This window comes from Macaca nemestrina, chromosome 5, assembly GCF_043159975.1.
Source record: "Macaca nemestrina isolate mMacNem1 chromosome 5, mMacNem.hap1, whole genome shotgun sequence".
In the NCBI taxonomy this organism is placed as follows: Eukaryota; Metazoa; Chordata; class Mammalia; order Primates; family Cercopithecidae; genus Macaca; species Macaca nemestrina.
This window is the reverse complement of record NC_092129.1, coordinates 156,077,335-156,099,604: the sequence shown is the minus strand read 5'-3', so window position 1 is coordinate 156,099,604 and position 22,270 is coordinate 156,077,335. Positions and strand designations below refer to the sequence as shown.

The 22,270-nt window shown below is 40.9% G+C and overlaps 1 protein-coding gene across 3 annotated transcripts; it reads right to left on the bottom strand.

The window, feature by feature from the left end:
- Window positions 1-5,804: 5,804 nt before the first annotated feature.
- On the bottom strand, window positions 5,805-17,285 carry LOC105491620 (zinc finger with KRAB and SCAN domains 4). 3 transcript variants are annotated; one of them, XM_011758170.3, is made up of 5 exons: window positions 16,544-17,285; window positions 14,479-14,626; window positions 12,870-12,952; window positions 11,794-11,917; window positions 5,805-10,808 (listed from the first exon to the last, which is right to left on the bottom strand). In XM_011758170.3, exons 1-5 carry the CDS (start codon window positions 16,964-16,966, stop codon window positions 9,946-9,948), a joined length of 1,641 nt encoding a protein of 546 aa, XP_011756472.2. In that variant the 5' UTR covers window positions 16,967-17,285; the 3' UTR covers window positions 5,805-9,945. The 3 variants fall into 3 exon arrangements, with proteins under 3 accessions (XP_011756472.2, XP_024651757.1, XP_011756473.1); XM_024795989.2 differs by having other exon boundaries at window positions 16,853-17,284; XM_011758171.3 differs by lacking the exon at window positions 16,544-17,285 and adding an exon at window positions 16,409-16,532.
- Window positions 17,286-22,270: the final 4,985 nt, after the last annotated feature.

The following is a 22,270-nucleotide window of genomic DNA, read 5'->3' as shown; positions in this document are numbered from 1 at the left end:
AAGCATGGGCTTCCAGGCTATAGGTAAATTTAAACATTTTCTGGTTGACAATTGGTTGAGTTTATCCGAAGACCTGGGATTAATGGAAAGGAATGTTTAGGCTAAGAGAAAGGATTGTGGAGATTAAGTTTTATCATACAGAGGAATCTCTCAGGTAGCAGACTTCAGAGAGAGAGTAGGTTGTAAATGTTTCTTTTTTCTTGTTTCTCCACTGAATGAGTGGCCAAGGAAGTTGGATTTTAAGTCAAAACCCTTAGCAACACTTTCCCATCAGAGGGAAAATAAATTACCTAATACTTAGCATCACATAAAAATGCCACAAAATATCAGCTTAAACTAAGATACTCATTTCTCCTTTTGCATCAGGAAAAAGTTTTACACGTTGTAGGGAAGCCTAATAATAATTTTTGTGTCATAGTAGGTTTAAAGGATAAACTCCAGGATCATCTAACAGAAATGTTAAATATAATACCTTCCTATACCAAAAAATTGGTATGGGAATTACTTATTAATGATGACATTAATCGTCTTGAGTGAGTTAAAATTCAAAAATGTACATGTTAAAGTAGCCTCTTCTCTTTTTTTTGTTATGTCTTAATACCACATGGTATAGTTAAAAAAAAAGGAGTGGACCAGGAGTTGGGACCCCTGAGATGGAGTCCATGCCTAATCAATTCTAGAGTTTGGACCTTGTATAAGTCACTTGGGTTGGGTTTCCTAGAAGCGGAGCCTAGGCATGGATTCAAGTCTAGGGAATTTATTGAGGCAAAATAAGCTGCAGAAAAAAAGCTGCAAGGCAGAGAGGGAAGCAAGATATGGAAGAGGAAATGAGCTGAGCAAGATGTGGTCTGAGCTTAAGTCTAGTTTAGTGTAATTTGGAAGAAGGATCTTTGGAACAAACCTTACCCTTGTAAGATACAAAAGGGGCCAGCCTTTTGTACCTCGATCAGTGCCTTGTGGATTGGGGACTTCCTGGAGATAATAGATTATCTCCCTTTTCCAAGGATAATTCTTCAGAGAAGGTGAAGACTGTGAGCCAGTAGCAGCCAGTGCTCCTGATAATCAGGGAATGGGTGCACTGACCTTCCTGGCAAATGGAGAATGGGTGTACTGACTTGGAAAAGGGGACCTGGGCAGGATACCACTGGCATCTATCACCACACTTAACCTCTCAGGCCCAAGTTTCTTCACTTATCCTCCTATTTGCAGGATTGTTTTTGAAAAACAGCAGCTAGCAATTACAGTCCTATAAATGACAGGGATACATCCTGAGAAATGTGCTGTTGTATGATTTTTGTCACTGTGCAAGCATCATAGAATGTACTTACACAACCTAGATGATATACCCTACTACGCACGTAGGGTAGGTGGTATAGTCTGTTGCCCCTAGGCTGCAAACCTGTACAGCATGCTACTGTGTTGAATACAGCAGACATTTGTAGCACAATGCTGTATTTGTGTATCTAAACATAGAAAGATGTAGTAAAAATGCAGTATGAAAGATAAAATGGTATACCTGTATAGGACACCATGAATGCAGTCTGTAGGACTGGAAGTTGCTCAGGATGAGTCAGTGAGTGAGTGAAGAGTGAATGTGAAGACATTATACTACTCTAGACTTTATAAACATTGTACACTTTAACTATACCAAATTTATTTTTAAAATATTTGTTGACACCATCACTACAAACACATGAATAATGCATTGTGCTAAGCTGTTAAGATAGCTACAATGTCACTAGGTGACTGAAACGTTATGTGGCACATGACTATATGAAAGGACAATGCAATCTTTAAAATGCTGCATCAAACAAATAGAAGGAGATATTACCAATTTTGCATATAATATGCCAAGGTAAAAGAAGTATCTGACATACTGGTGAGAGAGTTTTAAGTTGAAGTTTTTGTGAGACTTTTTCTTTTGCCTCATTTTTTAAAAAAGTGTATTACAGACTGTACTCACATGGGTTTTAAAAGTAAATTAATATTAAAAAGTAAAGGTTTCTGTATTGAATGAAATTCTCCATTTTTTATATATGTCTCTACCCAACCTAATCATTTAATCATACGTAAATTCCATTTGTTCTGCAGCAGTCTCTCAACTAATCCATCTAAATGTTCTTCGATCCTAACTTCTTTCCTTCCCTGCCCTTCCCACCCCGCCTCACTACCTCTATTCTGCTCTCAAAACATCTCCCTCAATTGTTTCTTTAGCTCTGTTTGAGAACTAACATTGAATTTTAAAAATAACATTGTTGTGAATAAGGAGAGTTTTATTTCTTCCCTTCCTTATTTCCCTTTCTTGTCTTGATGCAGTGGCCAATCTCTCCTGGACAATGTTGGGTAGAAATCATACTAATAGTCATCTTATTCCTGATTTTGAATGGATTCATCTAATGATTCATATCATATTTGTTGTGAGTTTCTGATAATTATCCTCCATAATATTAAGAACATTCCCATTTAGTCCTCATTTACTAAAAGTCTTTCTCACAAATGGGTATTGAATTTTATCAAATAATGTTTCTGCATCTGTTAAAATGATGGTATAGTGTTTCCTCCTTTGATCTTAATGTGAACTAACAGATTTTCTGTTGTTAAAATATCAGTTTTTCGAGTTTGTTAACTTCAAATTTTTCTATAGCCTAAGTTTTTGTTTGCCCTCTGAAATTTTTTTTTTTTTTTTTTTTTTTTTTTTTTTTTTTTTTTTGGTGGGGGTACAGAAACTTGCTCTGTCAACCAGGCTGGAATGCAGTGGCATGATCTCAGCTCACTGCAACCTCAGCCTCCTGAGTGGCTGGGAATACAGGCCTGTGCCACCATGCCTGGCTAATTTTCGTATTTTTAGTAGAATTGGGGTTTCATCATGTTGGCCAGGTTGGTCTTGAACTCTTGGCCTCAAGTGATCCGCCTGCCTTGGCCTCCCAAAGTGCTGGGATTACAGGTGTGAGCCACCCCACCTGGCCTGATCTATTGATTATTGGGAGAGGTTTGTTAATACTTTGCTGAGGGGAAAAGACTTGTCAATTTCTCCTTGTATTATGTCAATTTTGCTTTGCATATTCTAAGGTTATGAGTTGAGGTATACAGAAGTTCAGGAATTGCATGTCTTCTTGACATGCAAATAAATCTTGAGGAATTATTCCTTTAATCATGATGTTTTTATTGCTAACAATGCTTGTGTGGTCTGATATTAATGTAACTAGGCCAAAATCTTTTAGAGATTATTAGCCTCGTATCTCTTTCTCATCCCTTCGCATTTTAAAAAAATGATTTCCTTTGGACATCAAGTGCACAGAATTGTATTATTCATATTCCTTTATGTGATTAATAACACACTGATATCATTGGTCCATGTATTAGTCTATTCTCTCATTGCTCTAAAGAAATACCCGAGACTAGGTTATTTATAAAGAAAAGAGGTTTACTTGGCTCATGGTTCTGTATCCTGTACAGGAAGCATGATACTGGCTCTGCTTGGCTTCTGGGGAGGTCTCAGGAAGCTTACAATTGTGGCGAAAGGCAAAAAGGGAGTGGGCATGTCACATAGCCAGAGCAGATGTAAGAAAGAGAGGGGGAAGATGCCATACACTTTTAAACAGCCCAGTCTCACGAGAACTCACTATTGCAAGGACAGAACCAGGGAGGATGGTGCTAAACCATTCATGAGAAACCCACCCTCATGATCCAATCACCTCTCACTAGGACTTGCTGCTGATACTGGGGATGACAATTTGACATGAAATTTCATGGGGACACAGATCCAGACCATGTCAGCCCATGAATGGCATGCTTTTGATTATTACTTTCTTAATTTAAGTAGTTATTTTAAATAATTAAATTAGCACCCTTTAACCTGCCATTCAAAACAAAAGACCTTGAAAACCACATATATATCTAATCATTTGGTACTCCTTATTTCAGCCACCTGACTTCTTCCAATTGAGGGAACATCATCCTGAATCCCAATTTTATCATTTCTTGCTTTCCTTTTTTATATATAATTTTATTGCGTATATATGCATTCCTAAGCAGTATGTTTTTAAAATTGATTTTAATATCCTTTTACAATATTTTTATGTCCAAATCTTATCTTTTAACTATGAATCCCTTTCATCCATATTTTTATGATTATTGATTTATTTCCACCACCTGATTTTGTCATTCTATTTTTCATGATCTTTCTTTGAGTTTTTAGTTCCTGTCTTGTGTTAATTTGTATTTTCTTCTTTTCCCCCATTTACATGTTTGAAAACCATACATTTACACATGAGCATAAAGTGTCCATATACCCACCTAGCTTGTAAGATTAGGAAACTAATCTCTTTCCCCACCCTTCTCCATATTATACAAAACTTGGAATGCCTCCTATCAACCCCCTCCAATATTATATAATGTTATTGATTAATACTTTATTTATTCTTGTTTTTAAGCTTTCCTTTCCCCAAAGTGATCATTGTTATTATCGTTGTTGTTACTATTGGATTTTTATCATCAATGATTAACTAGGTTTCCATGTATACATTTTAACAAATTGGTTTTACTCACTGGGGCTTTCTTGAAGATTCGTTTTTCTTCTCCCTGAAGCACATGTTTCAGTGGTTTGTATAGCAACTGCAAATTCTCTCAGGCTTTGTGTTAACATGTTTTTATTTAACCCTTACCCCTGAATGGTAGTTTCCATGTGTCTGCAGTAAGTTAGAGAGCCCTCATTAACTCAGTCTGCTCAGGTTGACAGTGGTATTCTTCAACACTTTAAGTACTTCTTTTTAGACTTTTATTTTAGGTTCAGGGGTACATGCACAGGTTTATTATATAGGTAAATTGCAACAGAGTGAGACCCCCACCTCAAAAAAAACAAAAAAACAAAAAAAGAAAACGCTGAGGTCAGAGAGATAATGTGAAGCCAGACTGTGAAGAGCCTTGCCCATTTCTGTAAGGGCTTGGGCTGTTAATTTTGGTGAAAATGGAAACCATTGCAGGGTTTTGAGTGGAAGAATGATGTGTGTGATCCGACTTAGATTATGCAGGGATTTAAAAAGGGTTACTCTGACTGATATATTGAGAAGAAACTGTAGGGGGGACTCATTTGTAGGCTTCCATAGTAATAATCATGGGAGAGCAAGAGTGGCTCAGACCAGGATGGTAGCAGTGGAGGTGGTGAGAAATGATCAGCTTCTGAATCTACCTTAAAAGTGAGTTACAAATCAAAACCTAGCAGGTTAAAATAGAGAGTAGCTCTCAAGCTTTTCCAAGGCAAAGACAACATCTTGTTCATCTTTATTTCCTTAGTGCCTGAGCACAGACATGACATAAGCAATTGGGGGTTGTTGAATGAATGGTTAGGAATACATAACTTATTTAGAAATAGGGAAAGCCTAGTATTTCTGGAAGCAGATATGCAAATACTTTGGCTGTCAAGAAATCTTGATTTACTTAAATAATACAAAAGAAGAAGTTGAGTCAGCCAATTTCCACATTCACTGATCTAAGAGGAACTCTTTTAGGTGCTGAGGTTACAATGAAAAGCCAGTCATATATCTCGTATATTTCATGTGTCCCTCGTATCTCTCAGCCCTTCAGCAGGCCTTGTATACCCTGTGCTATAAGTGGGTCTGTAAGGCTACAAACTCCATTTCCCAGGCTCCCAATGCTTATGGGCAGAACTGGTGGGAGAGAAAAAAAGGAAGAAAATTGTTAAAGGTTTTAATACTTTAGTTAATACCTGAAATGATAGTTATTATTCTGATAGTTTGGAAATTATGCAGTCCATTGTCTTATTTAATAATTCATTCAGAGGAAAGGAATAATCATATGGTTTATTACTTGTATACAAGTAAGTTACATTAGGATTGCTTTCCTAGATCCCTGAAAACCTTGAAGTACCAACCTTAGAAATGGCAATAAAAACAGGAATTTGAAAAAATGTGCAGAGGATTTTGGGTAATCTTCCAATTCAACAACATACACAGAACAGGCAGGAATATACCCCAGTGTTCAACCATTAATTCAGAAAGGAGTCCAGGAAATCTTACTGCATTCAAATTCCAGGGTCATTGGTTGATATTGTCAATAGAAGGGGACCGCAAATGCCAGAAACCAAGTAAGAAATCTGGGTAAATACAACAATGAAAGGATATTTCTATAATAAGGGAACATGATACATATAAAAAAAAAGTTCATAAGAAAGTAGTCATGGAAAGTATTCATCCCAAAAAAGTTCTGTCATAGCAACTCCCTTTGAAATGTACAAAAGAGAAACTACTTATACAAAGCTGACTGAAAAATAAAGCTTCCTCATTTGAATCTATCAGACCCAATTTTGACTATCATGAGGAAAAACAAAAAATGGACTAAAACAGGTATTTAGAGAAAAGTAGATAAATTGCATTTACTTAGTGGTTAAAGTTCTTATGAATAATTGAGGAAATGGTACCATGTAGGTTTGGGAAATTATTAGAAGATAAGAAGACCAATACTGTCAAATAGTTACAGGATATTTTTAAAATATAGTTTTTACTATTAAATAATTATAATTCCTTTATATGGAGGTTTCCATTAACAAAGTGTTCAATCTCAACTTCTCTACCAATTAGCAACATTTTCAGAGTTTTTACATAGCACTTCTTATTTGTATAAGCAGATCCTCAGAATCCTGTGAGGTAAGTTGTCACTCCTACTTTTTTTTTTTTTTTTTTTCACTAAAGGAAGAGGCAGAGAAAGTCTTTTGCAGAATTATATACATCTTTGCCAAAATTAAGAACAAATCCAAGAGTGCCATTCATCAAAAGCTTTTTTCATTATAACCATTCATTCTTTCGAAGTAGGAAAAACGCTATAACCTTTGAAACGAAGTAGGAAAAACGCTATAGCCTTGAAATACTATTCAAGCAAAGGGAGAAAAAAGAAAATAGAGGATTTCTGCACTGCTTGGGTTACAGAAATGAAATAGAATGGCAGACTAGTCACCACTAAAATTCCTAAAAACAATTTAAGAAAATATGAAAAGTGACATTTTATTGTGCTTTATATACTGCTTATATCTTAACTAAATAGTTTATTTTACTGGATCTGATTTCACTGGAAAATAAACTTTTTTGACCATCCTTTTCAATAGGCTACAGATAAACCTATTTTATAATTCAGCTATTTATAAACACATACCTCTGTTTTATACAAAAGTGGAGTATCTAAAAGACTGTAAGCAAAATAATTTTCTTACTTGATATCATATAATATACCAGATAAAGTTTCCTAGATAATATTTTGATTATGAAATATCATGGCTCCCTAGTGCTTACTGAATAAAATTTAAACTTTTTGCTCTGGCACTGAAGGCTCCTACAATGTCCCTATCTCTTAAAATTTGCTTTATTTACTCAATTAGACAAAGTTGTGAGTCCATTCAGCTTTCTAACATGTAAAGCTGTCTATATAATAATAACAGCTTGCACAGCTGGAAGTATCATTTTCCTTCTCCGAATTTCTACAAGCCTCAGTTTACCACTCATAAGGCATTTATCATTGCACTGCCTTATTTGTGTGCAAATCTTACCAACCTGATTGTACTAAAGGCCTAAGCCCAAGTGTGTATATACACACACACACACAAATAGAGGCTTTATTTCTTCCCTTGTCTAGCATAGCAGACACTGAAAAGTACTTTTCAACAATATTTCCCTCCGCTACAGAGAAGACTTTTAGGCTTGGAGGCGCAGGAGTGAAAGGAGGCACAGTGGTCCTTAGTTAATCTCAGGAAGTTATATTCGTATAATACTTTCTGGTTTGTAAAAAGCTTTCACATGTATCTCTTCATGTAACATCAGAAACAAATACCACAGAAAAGTGAATAGAGTTGTCTGTAATGAGTCTGAGTGTGTAAAATCAGAGCTATTAGCAAATATTTAGGAAAAGTAAAAATTAAAGGAGAAAAGAAAGTGGCTAGCTTTGTGGAAATAACATAAATAAAGCTGATTTTAAAGAAATTAAAAACCTAGAAAAGATTGAGTGGAGAAAGTCTACAGAACTTTGGAATGCTAAAGAAGTTTTAAATTAGACTGAAAAGAAGGAGATAATGAAGGCAATAAACGATTGTAGGGAACTAATAAAGGCAGAGCTTTATGGTTTTGAAAGTCTCTGGTCAGCCTGTAGTATTTCAGAGCAGAAATCCAGAAAGGGTATTTGAGAATAGACAAGAACACTATGCTGGTGACTGAATAAAACATGGTCAGGTAATTCATCAGAAGCAGAATCCATTCATGAAAATCTGGCAATGCTGGAAGATGGTAATAGGCACTTGAGCACTTCAGAAATCAGTCTTTAAGCACACAGGTGATTTGGATGAAAACAGAAGATATCAAAACATTCTTATTTCTTGTGAATAACTCACAGCATTGAGCCTTGACATCACATATCAACACTTTGGATATTGTGAAATCCTTTTCATCAGATACCTAGGATTCCCAATGTGCTTCTGAACAGACACATTTTCTTTTTTTTCTTTTTGAGACAGAGTCTCACTCTGAAACCCAGGCTGAAGTGCAGTGGCACCATCTCGGCTCACTGCAACTTCAATCTCCCAGGTTCAAGCAATTCTCCTACATTGGCCTCCCAAGTAGCAGGGATTACAGGCATGTGTCACCATGCCTGGCTAATTTTTGTATTTTTTGAAGAGATGGGGTTTCACCATCTTGGCCAGGCTGGTCTCTTAAACTTCTGACTTCATGTGATCTGCCCGCCTCAGCCTCCCAAAGTGCTGGGATTACAGGTGTAAGCCATGGCACCCAGCCTGAACAGATACATTTTCTCCTACCACTCAAGACGTGAGTTTCTCTCCTTGTAGGCTGCCTCTAACCTGATCTTCCTGTCCCCAACTGATAGTGCAGTTTTGAAACCATGAATAATAATTATAAATATTTGGTATGAATCTTCGGACCTGGAGAAAGTTTAAGCTTAGCTGGCATAAGCCTTGATGCACAGTCAGCTATAAACTGGGGAAGACGGACACAGATGACGTCTTAGCACTTCGTTAGGACCAAGATAACTAAAAGGTAAGAAACAAGATGGTAAGTCTTACAGAATGTCTTCAAAATTCATAATAATCATTTTGATCTAACTTGATAGGTTGATTTTTATTTACCTGAATGTGAAAGATTCCCCCTAAAGCGTAGCAAAATTAATGTAAACTAACATAATTAACATTGACTAAACAGTGGAGTTCTATGGATGGAGCAATTTCACAATGTCTTAATGATAAAGCAGCTGTTTAAGGGATTCTTCTCATCTGTACTATCATGGTAGAGAAATATGGATTCCCCCACCTCAATTCTGAAAACAGTATGTACATGGCAACAAATACACTAGATTGACCCAGAATCTAGAACCTCAGAGAAGAATACATAAACAAAAATGGCATAAGTTAGAAATTTCTCAGAAATACAGACATCAAATTTTTGGAGCTACAAAGGCCATTTTACTGGTACATTTAATAGATGTTTATTAGCACCTATCATACAAGGCACAATGAAGAGTAAAAGACCTCATTGATCTGACCAATATGTGAAAGATTCATTAGAGGCAAAATGAATGGTCAGAGCAGCAGCCCCCCAGATCAGAGCCATCCAACCAGATGTCCTAAAGTGCTAGCTGAGGGCAATTAACAAGTCCAGAAGGCCATTTAAATCCACTGGGTGAGAACAAACTATTTTAGGTCCTACAACTTTCAGATGACTCTCCCATGGCCTCCTATCAAATGACTTCTTCTTCCAATCACTTTCTAGAATGTAGAAGATAACTCATCATCTCAGCCAGACTACATTTTCCCATACCTGATGATGTATAGTGGTAAATAAAGCCCTGGTCCACAACTTCTGTAACCATTAAAGGCTCCAGGGTGGCTTCAGTTCAGTGACAAATGAGCACCAGTGCTGGCATGAATACTATGGGTCACTGTGAAATAATTTTTTTCCCTACATGGCTTCTCTGATGTTGAACAAGGTATGAAGTTCGAGTGAAACCTTTTCCACATGTATCACACTGATAGGGTTTCTCACCAGTGTGGATTTTTTGATGTTCAATAAGACTTCTATTCCGGGTGAAACTTCTCTCACACTCATTACATTTATAAGACATGGGAGCCTCAATATTTTCCCACTGGCTTTCCGTCCTACCCTGCCTTTCCCAGGACTCCCCATGCTCAGGATTCTGAACATTTTTATCACCATGAATCCTCTGATGTCTCAGGAGATGTGAATTCCGCCTAAAGGTTTTGCCACACATATTGCACTGATATGGCTTCTCCCCAGTATGAATTTTGTGATGTTCAAGGAGGCTGCAGCTCTGGCTGAAGGTCTTCCCACAGTCATCACACTCATAGGGCTTCTCCCCAGTGTGGGTTCTCTGGTGTTTGATAAGATTTGAGCTGTGACTGAAGACCTTACCACATTCTTCACACTCATATGGTTTCTCACCAGTGTGAACTCTCTGATGAATGACAAGGGCAGAGCTCCCAATGAAGGTCTTCCCACAGTCTTCACATTCATATGGTTTCTCGCCAGTGTGGATTCTCCTGTGTTTAGTCAGGCCTGAACTTTGAGCAAAACTCTTTCCACATTCATGGCAATAATGTCGCTTACTCCCTACAGCATTTTTCTGCTTTCTTTGTAACCTGCCCTCCTGTTCACCAGCTTCTGCACATGTAGGATTCTGGGCAATGTCTTCCCTCAGGTGGCACAATATCTTCCCATGCTCCTTTTTTGAAAGCTTCTTGACTGGAGGCAAGTCCCTGCTCTCAGTCTGTATTTCACCACCTGAAACAACAAATGGCCAGCAACCGTGGGTTATGCCCTGCCATGGGAGGAAAGCTCTGTGATGAGTACCAGGGAAGCAAGAATTACAGAAGTCTATATATGCCCAGGATGAGGATTTAAGTGCTAGAATAAGGATGGGAATAAAAGGGGAGAACAGGGGTGCTGGGGAGGAGGGAGACCTAAGAATGAGAATGGGGCCACTGGAAGGGTTCAAACTGGGAATGGAGGGAAAGTGGTGAGGACCCAGGACTATGCAGGGGACATATGTGGTGGTTCTAAGCTCTAAGAATAGTAAGGCAGGGCCATGCACCTAGGATTAGATTTTGAAAGGGCTAAGCAGAGGGTGATAGTAACAGGGCAAGTGGAAGGATTTCTGAAGCATCTGCAAGAAATGACAAAAGCAAAGACTAGAAATTGGTGATGGATCAATGACATGGGCCGTCATCTCTAACTGTGCCCCAGGCAGAGGCAAAGTTCTCAAACAGAGCTGACACTGGCACTAGGAGTTCTGAGTTAGAATCCCCACCATGCCACCAATAAGCTATGAAATTTCAAACAATTGAGGTAATTTACGCCTCTGCACCCTCAACCCTAAGGTCAGGGTCTGTAGTTGATTTCCAAGGTTGCTTCTGGCTCTCACGTTCTGAATCCATGGCTCATTTCCTGAAGAGGCCCCCCAGCTTTCCTCTTCAGTCAGGGATAGGAACAAGAGGACATCAACATTTACTGAGCATCTCCTATGAGCCAGACCTGTACTAGGAGTTGTGTCAATTTCACCTCACTTATCCTAACTAGAACAATGGCATGGCAGAGGAGAAAGCAAGGTCAGAAGGAGTAAGAAGCTAGTAGTCAGTAACAGACTTTCAGGAATGGTGATTCTGAATCCAAACATAACGGGGACTCAACAGCTTCTAACAGCCCAATAGGTTCTAATACACAAAAGAATGCCAAGCAATCTTAAGACAAATTAGTGTCTCAGTCTTACCAAGGGAGACCAGGCTGCTATGGTTCTCCTGCTTTTCATCTCTGTAGATGTTCACCTGAGATGAATCCAGCTGTGTCCACCCAGGAGAGAGGGTCAGAGCCACATCTTCCATTTTCAGCAACCCCTAAAACAATAGGTAGTCCTAACTAGCTCCTCTTGCCTAAAATTACTCCCAAAGCAAAGAATGAACATCACCTTTAAAGAGCAAGTGTGGCACACCTACACCGATTTAGCTTTATCTCTAATAACATTACCAAAAACACCTGCCAAATGAAAGAAATATTACACACATTTTAGAATAAGTACTTTCAATAAATATCGAAACAGTCCAGAAAGTGAAAAGGTTTGGAAAACAAGGGTCAATGCAGCAAAAGGAATGGAACTATGTTGAAAATTTTCAAAAGATTTGCAGTATGCTTTGGCAAAGTGAGGGTAGAGGTTCATTTACATTAATAGTTTTAAAAAAACAATGAAATCTAGGACTGAAGGGAGAAAAATTAGGGGAAAAAAGGATACTACAGAGCCTTAAACACTGAGATCTTCAAGCAGGACATGAAAGGCTGCATAGTAAATTGAAATCTAGGTTGAGAAAAGATTGTTCATATTGTAATATAAATAACTTTAAGAGAATATGCCTTATCTGACCTTTCAGGTATAAGTTCTTTGAGGGCAAGGGCCAGGCCTTTATATCCCCCACCAACAGCACAGCTTATTATATTTTAAAAAGCAAAACAGAATGACCATCCCAACAAAACCTTCCGTTTGCTTTTGCGGAACTGCCCTTGTTGAAGAAGAAAAATCACATTGAGGAAGAGGCTGACCTAAGAAATGTAGTAGGAAAGATCTGAGAAGCACAAATAACATTCCAAGGTTGTTGTGAAACAGGAAAATCCTCTTAGGTGGGCACCAAAATGATGGTAGACAATAATAGGCAACTTTGGGATAGATGAGAAAACTCAAATCCATATAGATCTAGGATAGGGGTGGGGTAGGACTGGGGAGGGAGGAACCTAATGCGGAGCCCAACAGTAGTGAAAGGTATGGGGTGCTGGGGAGGGAGAGGAGTTCCAGCTCACCTGGGACCCTGGAGTGAGCCTGGAAGCTACCATTGCATCTTCTCTGCAGCACCCTCCCTGGGCAAGCCCAGGAACCTGGAGAACTAAGAAGGAAAGAAGCTCTGGATGAGAACTACCCTAGTATTCAGCCTCCCTGCCTTGCAAAATCCAAGTTCAGAAACTGGGGCAGTAAGTTATTGCCAATAAGTTTATACAGAATGTGTTCCTTCCAAAAATGCCTGATTCCCACCAGCTCAGGCCCTAGGGCCGAAAGAAATCTGGTGTGCTCTGCAGATATACAAAAACCACGTGCAGAATCCTTGGTAGGAGTGGTGAAATGAAAGCAACATAACAAAGCTTTCCATTTGAAGACCTTTGGGTTTTGAATTTTGCTAGGAGATGGTGAGTAAAGAGGGTTTTTTGTTTTTGTTTTGTTTTGGTTAAAATGTCTTTAGTAGACATTAGGATGCTTTCTACTTCAGGTATGAAAAACTAGGAGGAGGCCAGGCACAGTGGCTCATCCCTGTAATCCCAGCACTTTGGGAGGCTGAGACAGGTGGGTTGCCTGAGTTCTGGAGTTCGAGACCATCCTAGGCAACCTGGAGAAACCTGTCTGAACCAAAATTACAAAAAATTGGTGGGTGTAGTGGCCTGGGCCTGCGGTCCCAGCTGCTCAGGAGGCTGAGTTGGGAGGACTGCTTGAGCCTGGGATACAGGTTGCAGTGAGCCAAGGTCTCACCACTGCACTCTAGCCTGGGTAACAAAGTGAGACCCCCATCTCAAAAAAAAAAAAAAAAAAAAAAGAAAGAAAAGAAAAGAAAAAGAAAAAGGAAAAACTAGGAGGAGTCAAATAAGGCTTGGTCCAGAAAGGAGGAAATGGAAGACTGCTTAAATAGAACTTGCTCAGACTCAAAAGAGAAGTAGAAGAAACCTTAGGTTTCCCTACAATAAGTCAATTTGCAAGGGGCAGAAAACAAGTTGGTTTAGGCCAGGAACTCTGCTGAGAAATAAAGATTGCATGTTGGATGGCATGTCCAAGTGTTGTATGTCTTAGGAATCGACCCAGATATTCACAGCACGTGAGGAACAGCATGGAACACACAGCTGCTTCCTGTTAAGTGATTTTCACTCTTCTAGTTATAGATTTTACAGGGTTTAGATTTACACTCTTCTATTTGTAGTAGTCCTACTATCTCTGGAATGTTCTGGCTGGCTTTACAAATTCTGCCTTACTTTCTTCATAGCACTTACCAATATCAAAATTTATATTATTATTTGCTATCCTCCCTGCTAGAATGTAAGCTCCATCAAAGCAAGAATTCTGTCTTATTGGTGGCTCTCTCTCCAGTACCTACAACACTGGTTACCACAGATGAGGGCTCCCTAAATATATCTTTAATGAATGGAGATCACCATGTTGTTTAAAAAACTGATTATTTCTAGACATCAATTTTAATAAAATAGGATTTACTATGTCCTAGTTTGGTTTGAAATTTCTCTTTTAGACTCAGTCTTAAAATAGAGTCTCTCTGTAAAGAGCATATAAACTGTAAATGGATCTTTTGAGTGATCCTTAAATGAAATTGGATGAAGTCTATAGAATTCATACAACCCAGAAGAGAATACTCACCTCTGTCTTGTAAGGGCTGGGATCCCAGAGATTCATGCTTGAACAGAGCCTTCACTGGTTGGCATTGGTTACTTTGAGACCCTTGAGTTTGTGTCAACAGTGCCATCTTGCAACAGAGCATTTCTTGCCCTTGGTCACCAACTGGAACCTAGAAGTCATTATTTTTAGTTATCTACCCAACATTTCTATGTTTTCCATGTGCAAGTGATTTCTATTTTCTAGGCACTGTTTCTGAAAGCCTTATGATATTAACACAATTCATATAGATAACAACCCTATGAGCTATTATTTTGGATTTTTGTGATAAGTTGCTGAAAACGGAGATGTGGCCCTGATCCTCTCTCTTGAGTGGACAGCATTTTTGTTGTTGTTGTGTCTTTTTTTTTTTTTTTTGAGATGGAATTTCACTCTTGTTGCCCAGGCTGGAATGTAATGGCATGATCTCGCCTCTCCACAACCTCCACCTCCAGGGTTCAAGCGATTCTCCTGCCTCAGCCTCCCTAGTAGTTGGGATTACAGGCATGGGCCACCACACCCAGCTACTTTTTGTATTTTTAGTAGACACGGGGTTTCTCCATGTTGGTCAGGCTGGAATGTAATGGCATGATCTCGCCTCACTGCAACCTCTGCCTCCGGGGTTCAAGTGATACTCCTGCCTCAGCCTCCCTAGTAGCTGGGATTATAGGCATGGGCCACCACACCCAGCTACTTTTTGTATTTTTAGTAGAGATGGGGTTTCTCCATGTTGGTCAGGCTGGTCTTGAACTCCCGATCTCAGGTGATCCATCTGCCTCAGCCTCCCAAAGTGCTGGGATTACAGGCATGAACCACTGTGCCCAGCCAAGGGTGGACAGTGTTTAAGCAGCTTGCCCTTGTCACCCAGCCTGGGCAAGGTGCTTTTAAGCAAGCTGCTTCAATAAGTGGCAATGCTAGGATGGGAGCTCAGACAGAATGACTCCAGATCCTGTGGTCTTACCATTACTCTAGGCTCCCTCATTATATACATCTGTGTGTTTACGAAAACCCTTTGGACACTGGTGCTAAATTCCTAAAGAATACTAATATATTTTCTAATCTGAGAAATGAGGATAATAATTTCTACTTTATGGGGTTTTGGAGACCAGTAAATAAGATCACAGTATGTGAAATCACCTAACATAGGGCCTGGCACATAGTTATGTCCTCATTAAAAGCAGGTTTCCTCCAGACATTTATAGCTAAATTACAGTTTTCAAGTTGCTGTCTCATGTGCAGCTCAGAATTTCCCACATCTTTTATGAAGAATGAAGCTAAGAGATTTATAATGACTTCCCACTGCTACAGGGCTCGGGTGCAATAGACCTAAGTCAAGAACCTCGGTATCCAGCTCACCAGTTAGAAGGCTTTGGCCACACAGGTCCTCTGAGGGTGTGTGCACAGGGACACAGGACAATGAGAAGAGGAAACAGTCCCTCATAAAACAGGGAAGAACATGGAGGTAAAAATCGGCCCACTTTCTACCAGAGGTTCATAACCAGTGGTCCATGGACTTTCTCCCAAGTGGTCCATGAACTTAGACAGGACAAAAACTAATCTTATTTTTACTGGTCTTTAAGAGAGTTAACATTTCCTTCAACTATGAATGGAAGCAACAAATCAAGGTAGCATAAGCAGTACCCAGGACTTTGTCACCAATAGAACCTGCACGTGTTTTCACATCACATTACAACCAGGCAAATAGATGCTTATCACCATTCTGAAATTGCCAATTATAAGCCCTGTCCCTAGGTCTTATTATTTAGTGCACTAATAAAAATCCACATATATTACTTTAATACAAATTTAACTCTTTGCTAACTGTATGTCATTATGGTTGTGTTCTTTTGTAATCCTTTATAGTTTCTTTATATATTTAAAAACATAATTCTGAGAAGGAGTCCGGGGACTTCACCTTACTGCCAAGGACGTTCACAGTACAAAAAGAGATGGAGAGCTCCTGGATCTTAAAGGAATGCCCCTCACTCCGATCTGGGATTTCAGGAGGAAACAGACCACAGCGCTCAGATATTAAACCTGTTCTTTCTACCTGCGGCGCCGGTTCATCCAGCTGCCTCTCCAAATACTCCAATAGCACCACCACTTCCTCCCCGCTCTCTGGATGCTGCTCCCGCACCCAGCTCTGCAGATTCCCCGGCAGGATGGTCAGGAACTGCTCCAGCACCAGCAGCTCCAGGATCTGCTCCTTGCTGTGCATCTCAGGCTGCAGCCACTGTCGGCAGAGCTCTCGGAGCCGGCTCAGCGCCTCGCGGGGACCCGCAGCCTCCGGGTAGCGGAAGCCTCGGAAGAGCTGGCGGGAGCGTTCGGGGCCCCGAGCAGGGCTGCAGGATGCGCTCACCTCCGCCGTCAAGGCGGAAGCTTCCTCCTTCTCTACCTTCACGGTCAGAAGCCCCGTCTGGTCTTCTGCAGACTGGGCGTCCAGGGCTGCGTTTTTTCTCGGTTCTCTAGCCATTCTGACCCAAGGCAGTACTCAGGTCTCACTCTAGTTGCGACCTGTATATCTTCAGAGGATTCTGGAAAGGTGGTAAATTGTCCAGTAAAACTGCAAGTGGTCCCCCTCCTCTCATGCCCAGAGGCCCAGGACACTCCTGAGGCGCAGCTGCACAGATCTCTCTTATAGTCCGTGCCCTTGCAGGGTCGTCCTCTGCACTTCACTCTGAATCCCACAGTAAGTATCCCCAAAGGATGTCTGGAAGTGAAAGTGATCACTCTCCAGACACGGGAGGGAAGTTGAGGCTGGAGCACAGGAAGCCTCGCTGGCAACTAAGGCAACTTCCTGGGCTCTCTAGGAAGCTTCTCTCAGTGGTTGTCTCCGAGTTAACCCTTTAGCTACCCTGTCCTTACCACCACACAAGGGAAGGCAGTTAAGGGAAAGAGAAGGAAAGGATGACGTACACTGGATCATAAGAAATAGGACTGAGCCTTTAAATCCTGGAAGGATGCCGTTGTGGCTCATATTTCTTTCCTATGTAAAGCTTGCTTAAGCAGCTGGCATAAAATTAACACTAAAATTGAGCTGGAAAGCAGGGGTTCCCCAGAGCCCTAAAAACTCTGGCAAGAGGACCAGAAACATCAAAGCAGCGGAACACATCACCAGGCACTTGCCTGGAGTGAGCAGTGGCTGCCCTTGGTCCTTCCCCACTCACCCCCTTAATCTGTCACTTTTTTTCCTCCTCATTAAGGTCAAACTACTTGAAAGAAAGCCCCCCCACCCCAACTGTAGCCCTCACCTCCCACTAATCCTTAACACAGTGTCCCACTCCCCCCTCACCACTTTGCACATTCTGTGGCTGCTTCTCTGGCAATCAGGCTTATGCTTCTCTCCACCTTCAGAAACTCTCTAGTCTCTGGCTTCAGGAACCCCATTCTCTTCTGCTTTCTTCCTTCCTGTTTCTTTCCAGCCCCCATTCACAGTCAAGCACAGTGGCTAGATACACAGGTAGCCAGGTTACCTGTGTAATCCTGGCTTTACCACTAACTGGCTGGGTGAGCTTGGTAAATTATTTACCCTCCCTGTGCCCGACTTTTCCAATCTGTAAATAGGGAAAGTAATAGTAGATAGGGATGTTACAGGCATTAGTAGGGATTAGATAATATTGAGAGCACTCTTGTGTAAACTGCTTAGAACAATGCCTGGCATGTGATAAACTAGGCCTATCCTATAATAGGAGAAAGCCTTGAGAATTCTTTGAACTAGATGGGACTCGATTTTAAGCCGTAATTGACTGTAAGTTATTTGGCTGGACACTTCAGTAAGCCCCTTTCTGCCCAGTGGAATGGAGAAGCTACAAAATGCAAGTTCAGTAATTTATTAGGGGAAAAAATACCATGTCAGTACTTCCCTGAGTTTTTCTTTCTCTGCCTATGCCTCTATGTTCCAAGGATTAGGAAGGAAAAGAACTTCAGAAAATGAGAGGTCCCAAAGAGTTTTGCAAATGAAAACTGCTACAAAATATCTTTCTCTTGATGAGCTACCACAGAAGGTAGAGGGCAGTGCCCCTGAAGTATCCTTATAAGTAAACTTGAATATAAGTAAGTTTCTAGATCCTAATATTTACAGAAACAAGTTAAGTTAGCAGTTTTCACACTCTGTCAGAGAAAATCACTGGGGAGCTTTTAAAACATCCTGATACCTAGACTGCAAGCAGGATCAATTAAATCAGAGTGTCACAGGATGGGACTCAGGCATGAATAACATCTTTTTGTTGTTTTTGTTTGTTTTGCGACAGTCTTGCTGTGTCACCCAGAGATGGAGTGCAGTGGCACAATCTTGGCTCACTGCAACCTCTGCTTCCTGGGTTCAAGTGATTCTAGTGCCCCAGCCACCTGAATAGCTGGGATTATAGACATGCGTCACCATGCTGGTCTCGAACTCCTGGCCTCAAGTGATCCACCCACCTCAGCCTCCCAAAGTGCTGGGATTACAGGTGTGAGTCACCATGCCTGGCCAACTTTCCTAGATGATTCCAACATGCAGGTGAGTTTGAGAGTTAAGGAATTAAATGACACTTTAAAAATCAATCAGCCAAATCCAGCATGTGGGATATTCTATAGAACAGAATGATGCAGGACAAGTGAGCCCCAAAATTAGGGCTTAGCTCAAGAGGATGCTTTGCTTTGCCCAGGGAAGAGTTCAAGGGCAAGCCAGTGGTATGAGGCAACAACTTTTATTGAAGTGTCAGTGTACAACAGCAGCAGAGGTACTGCTCCTTACAGAGCAGGGCTACCCCCTAGGCAGTGTGCCCAGAGTAGCAGCTCAGAAGCAGTTCTGCAGTTACATTTATACCTACATTTAATTATATGCAAATTAAGCATCCGATTATGCAGAAATTTCTAGAAAAGGGATGTTAACTTCTGAGACACCTGGTCATTGCCATGGAAAGGGTTGGCAACTTCCTTGTGTTGCCATGGCAATGGTAAACTGACATTGCACATTGGTGGGTGTGTCTTGTGGAGAGGTGATTTTGCCTCTTCCCTCTTAGCTAGTCTTCAATTTGGTCAGGTGTTGGAGCCCCACTTCTGGAGATGAATTCTGCCTCCTACCTCATTCCTCCCTCAGAGATTAGATATGCCTTCTTAATTTTAAGCAGGCTGCAGAAGGGCAGTGGTCCATCTTCTGTAACTGCTTCCTGCTTAGTTTATGGGTATAGGCCCTGCCTAGCACTGGAAGAGTACAAATCTCTGGATACCATATCTAAGGGTCAGTAGATGGGATGGGTTGGAAGCCTTTTGACAGCATTTTCTTTATCTGGAACTGTTGTAATTTAGAAGACACAGATTTTATAAAGAGGTTAAACAAGCAAGGGCCAAAGATTAGTAATAACAAGATGGCTATTAAAGGTCCTAGGAGAGAGAAAAACTAGGTGAGACTTTGAACGGCACTTTTGATAATTGACCAGATATAGTTGGAGTCAGTGCCCTGATTATAGATATGTAACCGGGTAGCTTGCTTATAAATCTTGTGAAAGTTAAACTCAACCTGTTCAGAGTTGTTAATACATGTGCAGCAGGTTTTATTAATAACTGCACAGACTACATCTTGTTTGGCTAGTAAATAATCTATACACTGGGGCTGGCAAGTCAGGGGCTCTTCTCTGGGCATTCCAGATACCCATCTTATGACACTTTTTCAGGATGGGTAACCCTGAAGGGTCAGGTTACTTAAAGCATTTGCTAATAATTGCACTTTTGGCTATTGTTAAACCTCTTTTGCCCTGTCCCTATTGTTGTAAACTTTAAAGGCCACATTTAAAAGGCTCATAGGGGTTTGAGGTCCTATTGCTGCTTTTTGTAGCTTCCTCCTAGTGTAAGGGGCAGATTGAGTAATAAAATGCATACCTAGGAGAGCTTGTCCTTTTTGGGAGTCTGGGTCTGCATTAGTATATTTTCTGAGTGTTTCACCGAAATGACCCTGAAATAGAGTGGGATTTTCTCATTTTCCCTGAGTTATTTCTATAACCTTGTCATAAATGACTGGCTTAACCACACAATTTTCCTTCACTTTTTTTCTTTTCATGGCACAGCAAGCAAATGGCAATACTTGCAAGTCATGACAAGTGAAATCAAAGAATATGGTAAAATGTATAAACCTTTTTTTTTTTTTTTTTGATTCTCTGAAAACTGGCCAAATTTTTCCTTGTATAAAACCAAATTATAGATAGACAATGCCCCTTGTACTGTAAGTGTTCCTCCATTTCCATCAGCTACCTCCTGCAATGGACGTAGGTTTGACTTTAGGGGCTTATATGGGGCCCTACTCCTGGTGGTCCTGGTTGGGCTTACTTTTTTGGGCCCTGGGGGGTAAGGGCTTGGGCTAGTTGGATAAGGGGAAGGGGTGCCTGATGACCTTGAGTTAGAATCCTTCATTAGAAAACTAATGGGACTACCCTCAGAATACGACTGAGGAGACTTCAGACAGGGCATAGGCCTTCTACAGGGGAGCTGCTTGGAGAGCATCCCTTAGGTGTGGCTTTCTGGTGTTTGGAAGTAATGTGAACCACTATAGAGCCACAGAAGCCTGTGCATAAGAGATCTCTATTTTCCTTTCTTTTTAGAGAGCAAATCTACTTCTTAAATATCACTATGATGTAAAGAACCCTGCCTAGGTTCTTTATCTAGTTTAAATTTACTCCAGTTGTCTACAAGCCACCCTAGTGGCGAGTCTCTTGGGATGCTCACCGTTTTCCCCGTGTTTAATGAAAATATCTACAGGGGTTTCAATTACCCTAAGTTTATTTTATCTTACTTTTTAAGAACGAGTCTCACTCTTGTCACCCAGGCTGGAGTGCAATGGCACGATCTTGGCTCACTGCAACCTCCACCTCCCAGGTTCAAGTGATTCTCATGCCTCAGCCTTCCAAGTAGCTGGGATTACAGGTGCCCGCCACCATGCCCTGCTAATTTTTGTGTTTTTAGTAGAAATAGGGTTTCGCCATTTTGCCCAGGCTGGTCTCAAACTCCTGGGCTCAAGCGATTCACCCACGTCAGCCTACTAAGGTGCTGGGATAACAGGCATGAGCCACCACGCCTGGCCTAGTTAGCCTAAGTTTAGCAAATGCCTAGTTATTTTTCCCTTTTAATTTCTCACTTTATTCTACAGAGAAGGCATAATTGAGGGAGCAAAGTGTTACGAAGGTGCATTATGAGCTGAACTATGAATGGGCAGTAGAATGTTGAACCTAAATTTTGCAGACAGCAAGTGTTATGCGGAGAGAGGCTAAACAAATGGTGACAATGGAAGGGAGAAAGGAAAAGGGGTTGCCCAGGGGGAAATCTCGGAGGCCCTGACTTGCTGGAGAACCTACCTACCAGCAGAGACACTGAAAAAAAATGTTTGGGTGGCCACTTGTTTACTGCTGTAGGTGGTTGGCTGTCATGCCAGGGGATTGGGTACTCCCAGCTTCTTCAACCAAGAGGGCTGAGCAAGGCAGTTATAAGCTAGCACAAAGGAAGGGGACTGCAACTGGCTATTAGGGAAGTAACTTCTAACTTTAGGGCAGACAAAGGCGAGACCAATATTTTCCTAGAGGTAGGGACTGTAATCCACAATCCTAGAGGGAATGTCAATGCTGAAAACCCCAGAGCATCTGCCGGGGCAGCCGAAAATACCAAAACCCAGAGTGCCTGAGTTTCAGCCAGCGAGGGTCTCCTCACCAAATACTGAAAACCCCATGGAGGCTGGACATGGTGGCTCACGCCTGTAATCCCAGCACTTTGGGAGGCCAAGATGGGTGGATCACCTGAGGTCAGGAGTTCA

Bases quoted from the DNA above. Each gene is read 5' to 3' on its own strand.
- LOC105491620 (XM_011758170.3), bottom strand. From the start codon at position 16,966: ATGGCTAGAGAACCGAGAAAAAACGCAGCCCTGGACGCCCAGTCTGCA. The intron at 14,627-16,543 runs GTAGAAAGAACA...AATGACTTCTAG, and splicing joins TGGATGAACCGGCGCCGCAG to GTTCCAGTTGGTGACCAAGG. The intron at 10,809-11,793 runs GTAAGACTGAGA...TTGTTGTTTCAG, and splicing joins TAGCAGCCTGGTCTCCCTTG to GTGGTGAAATACAGACTGAG.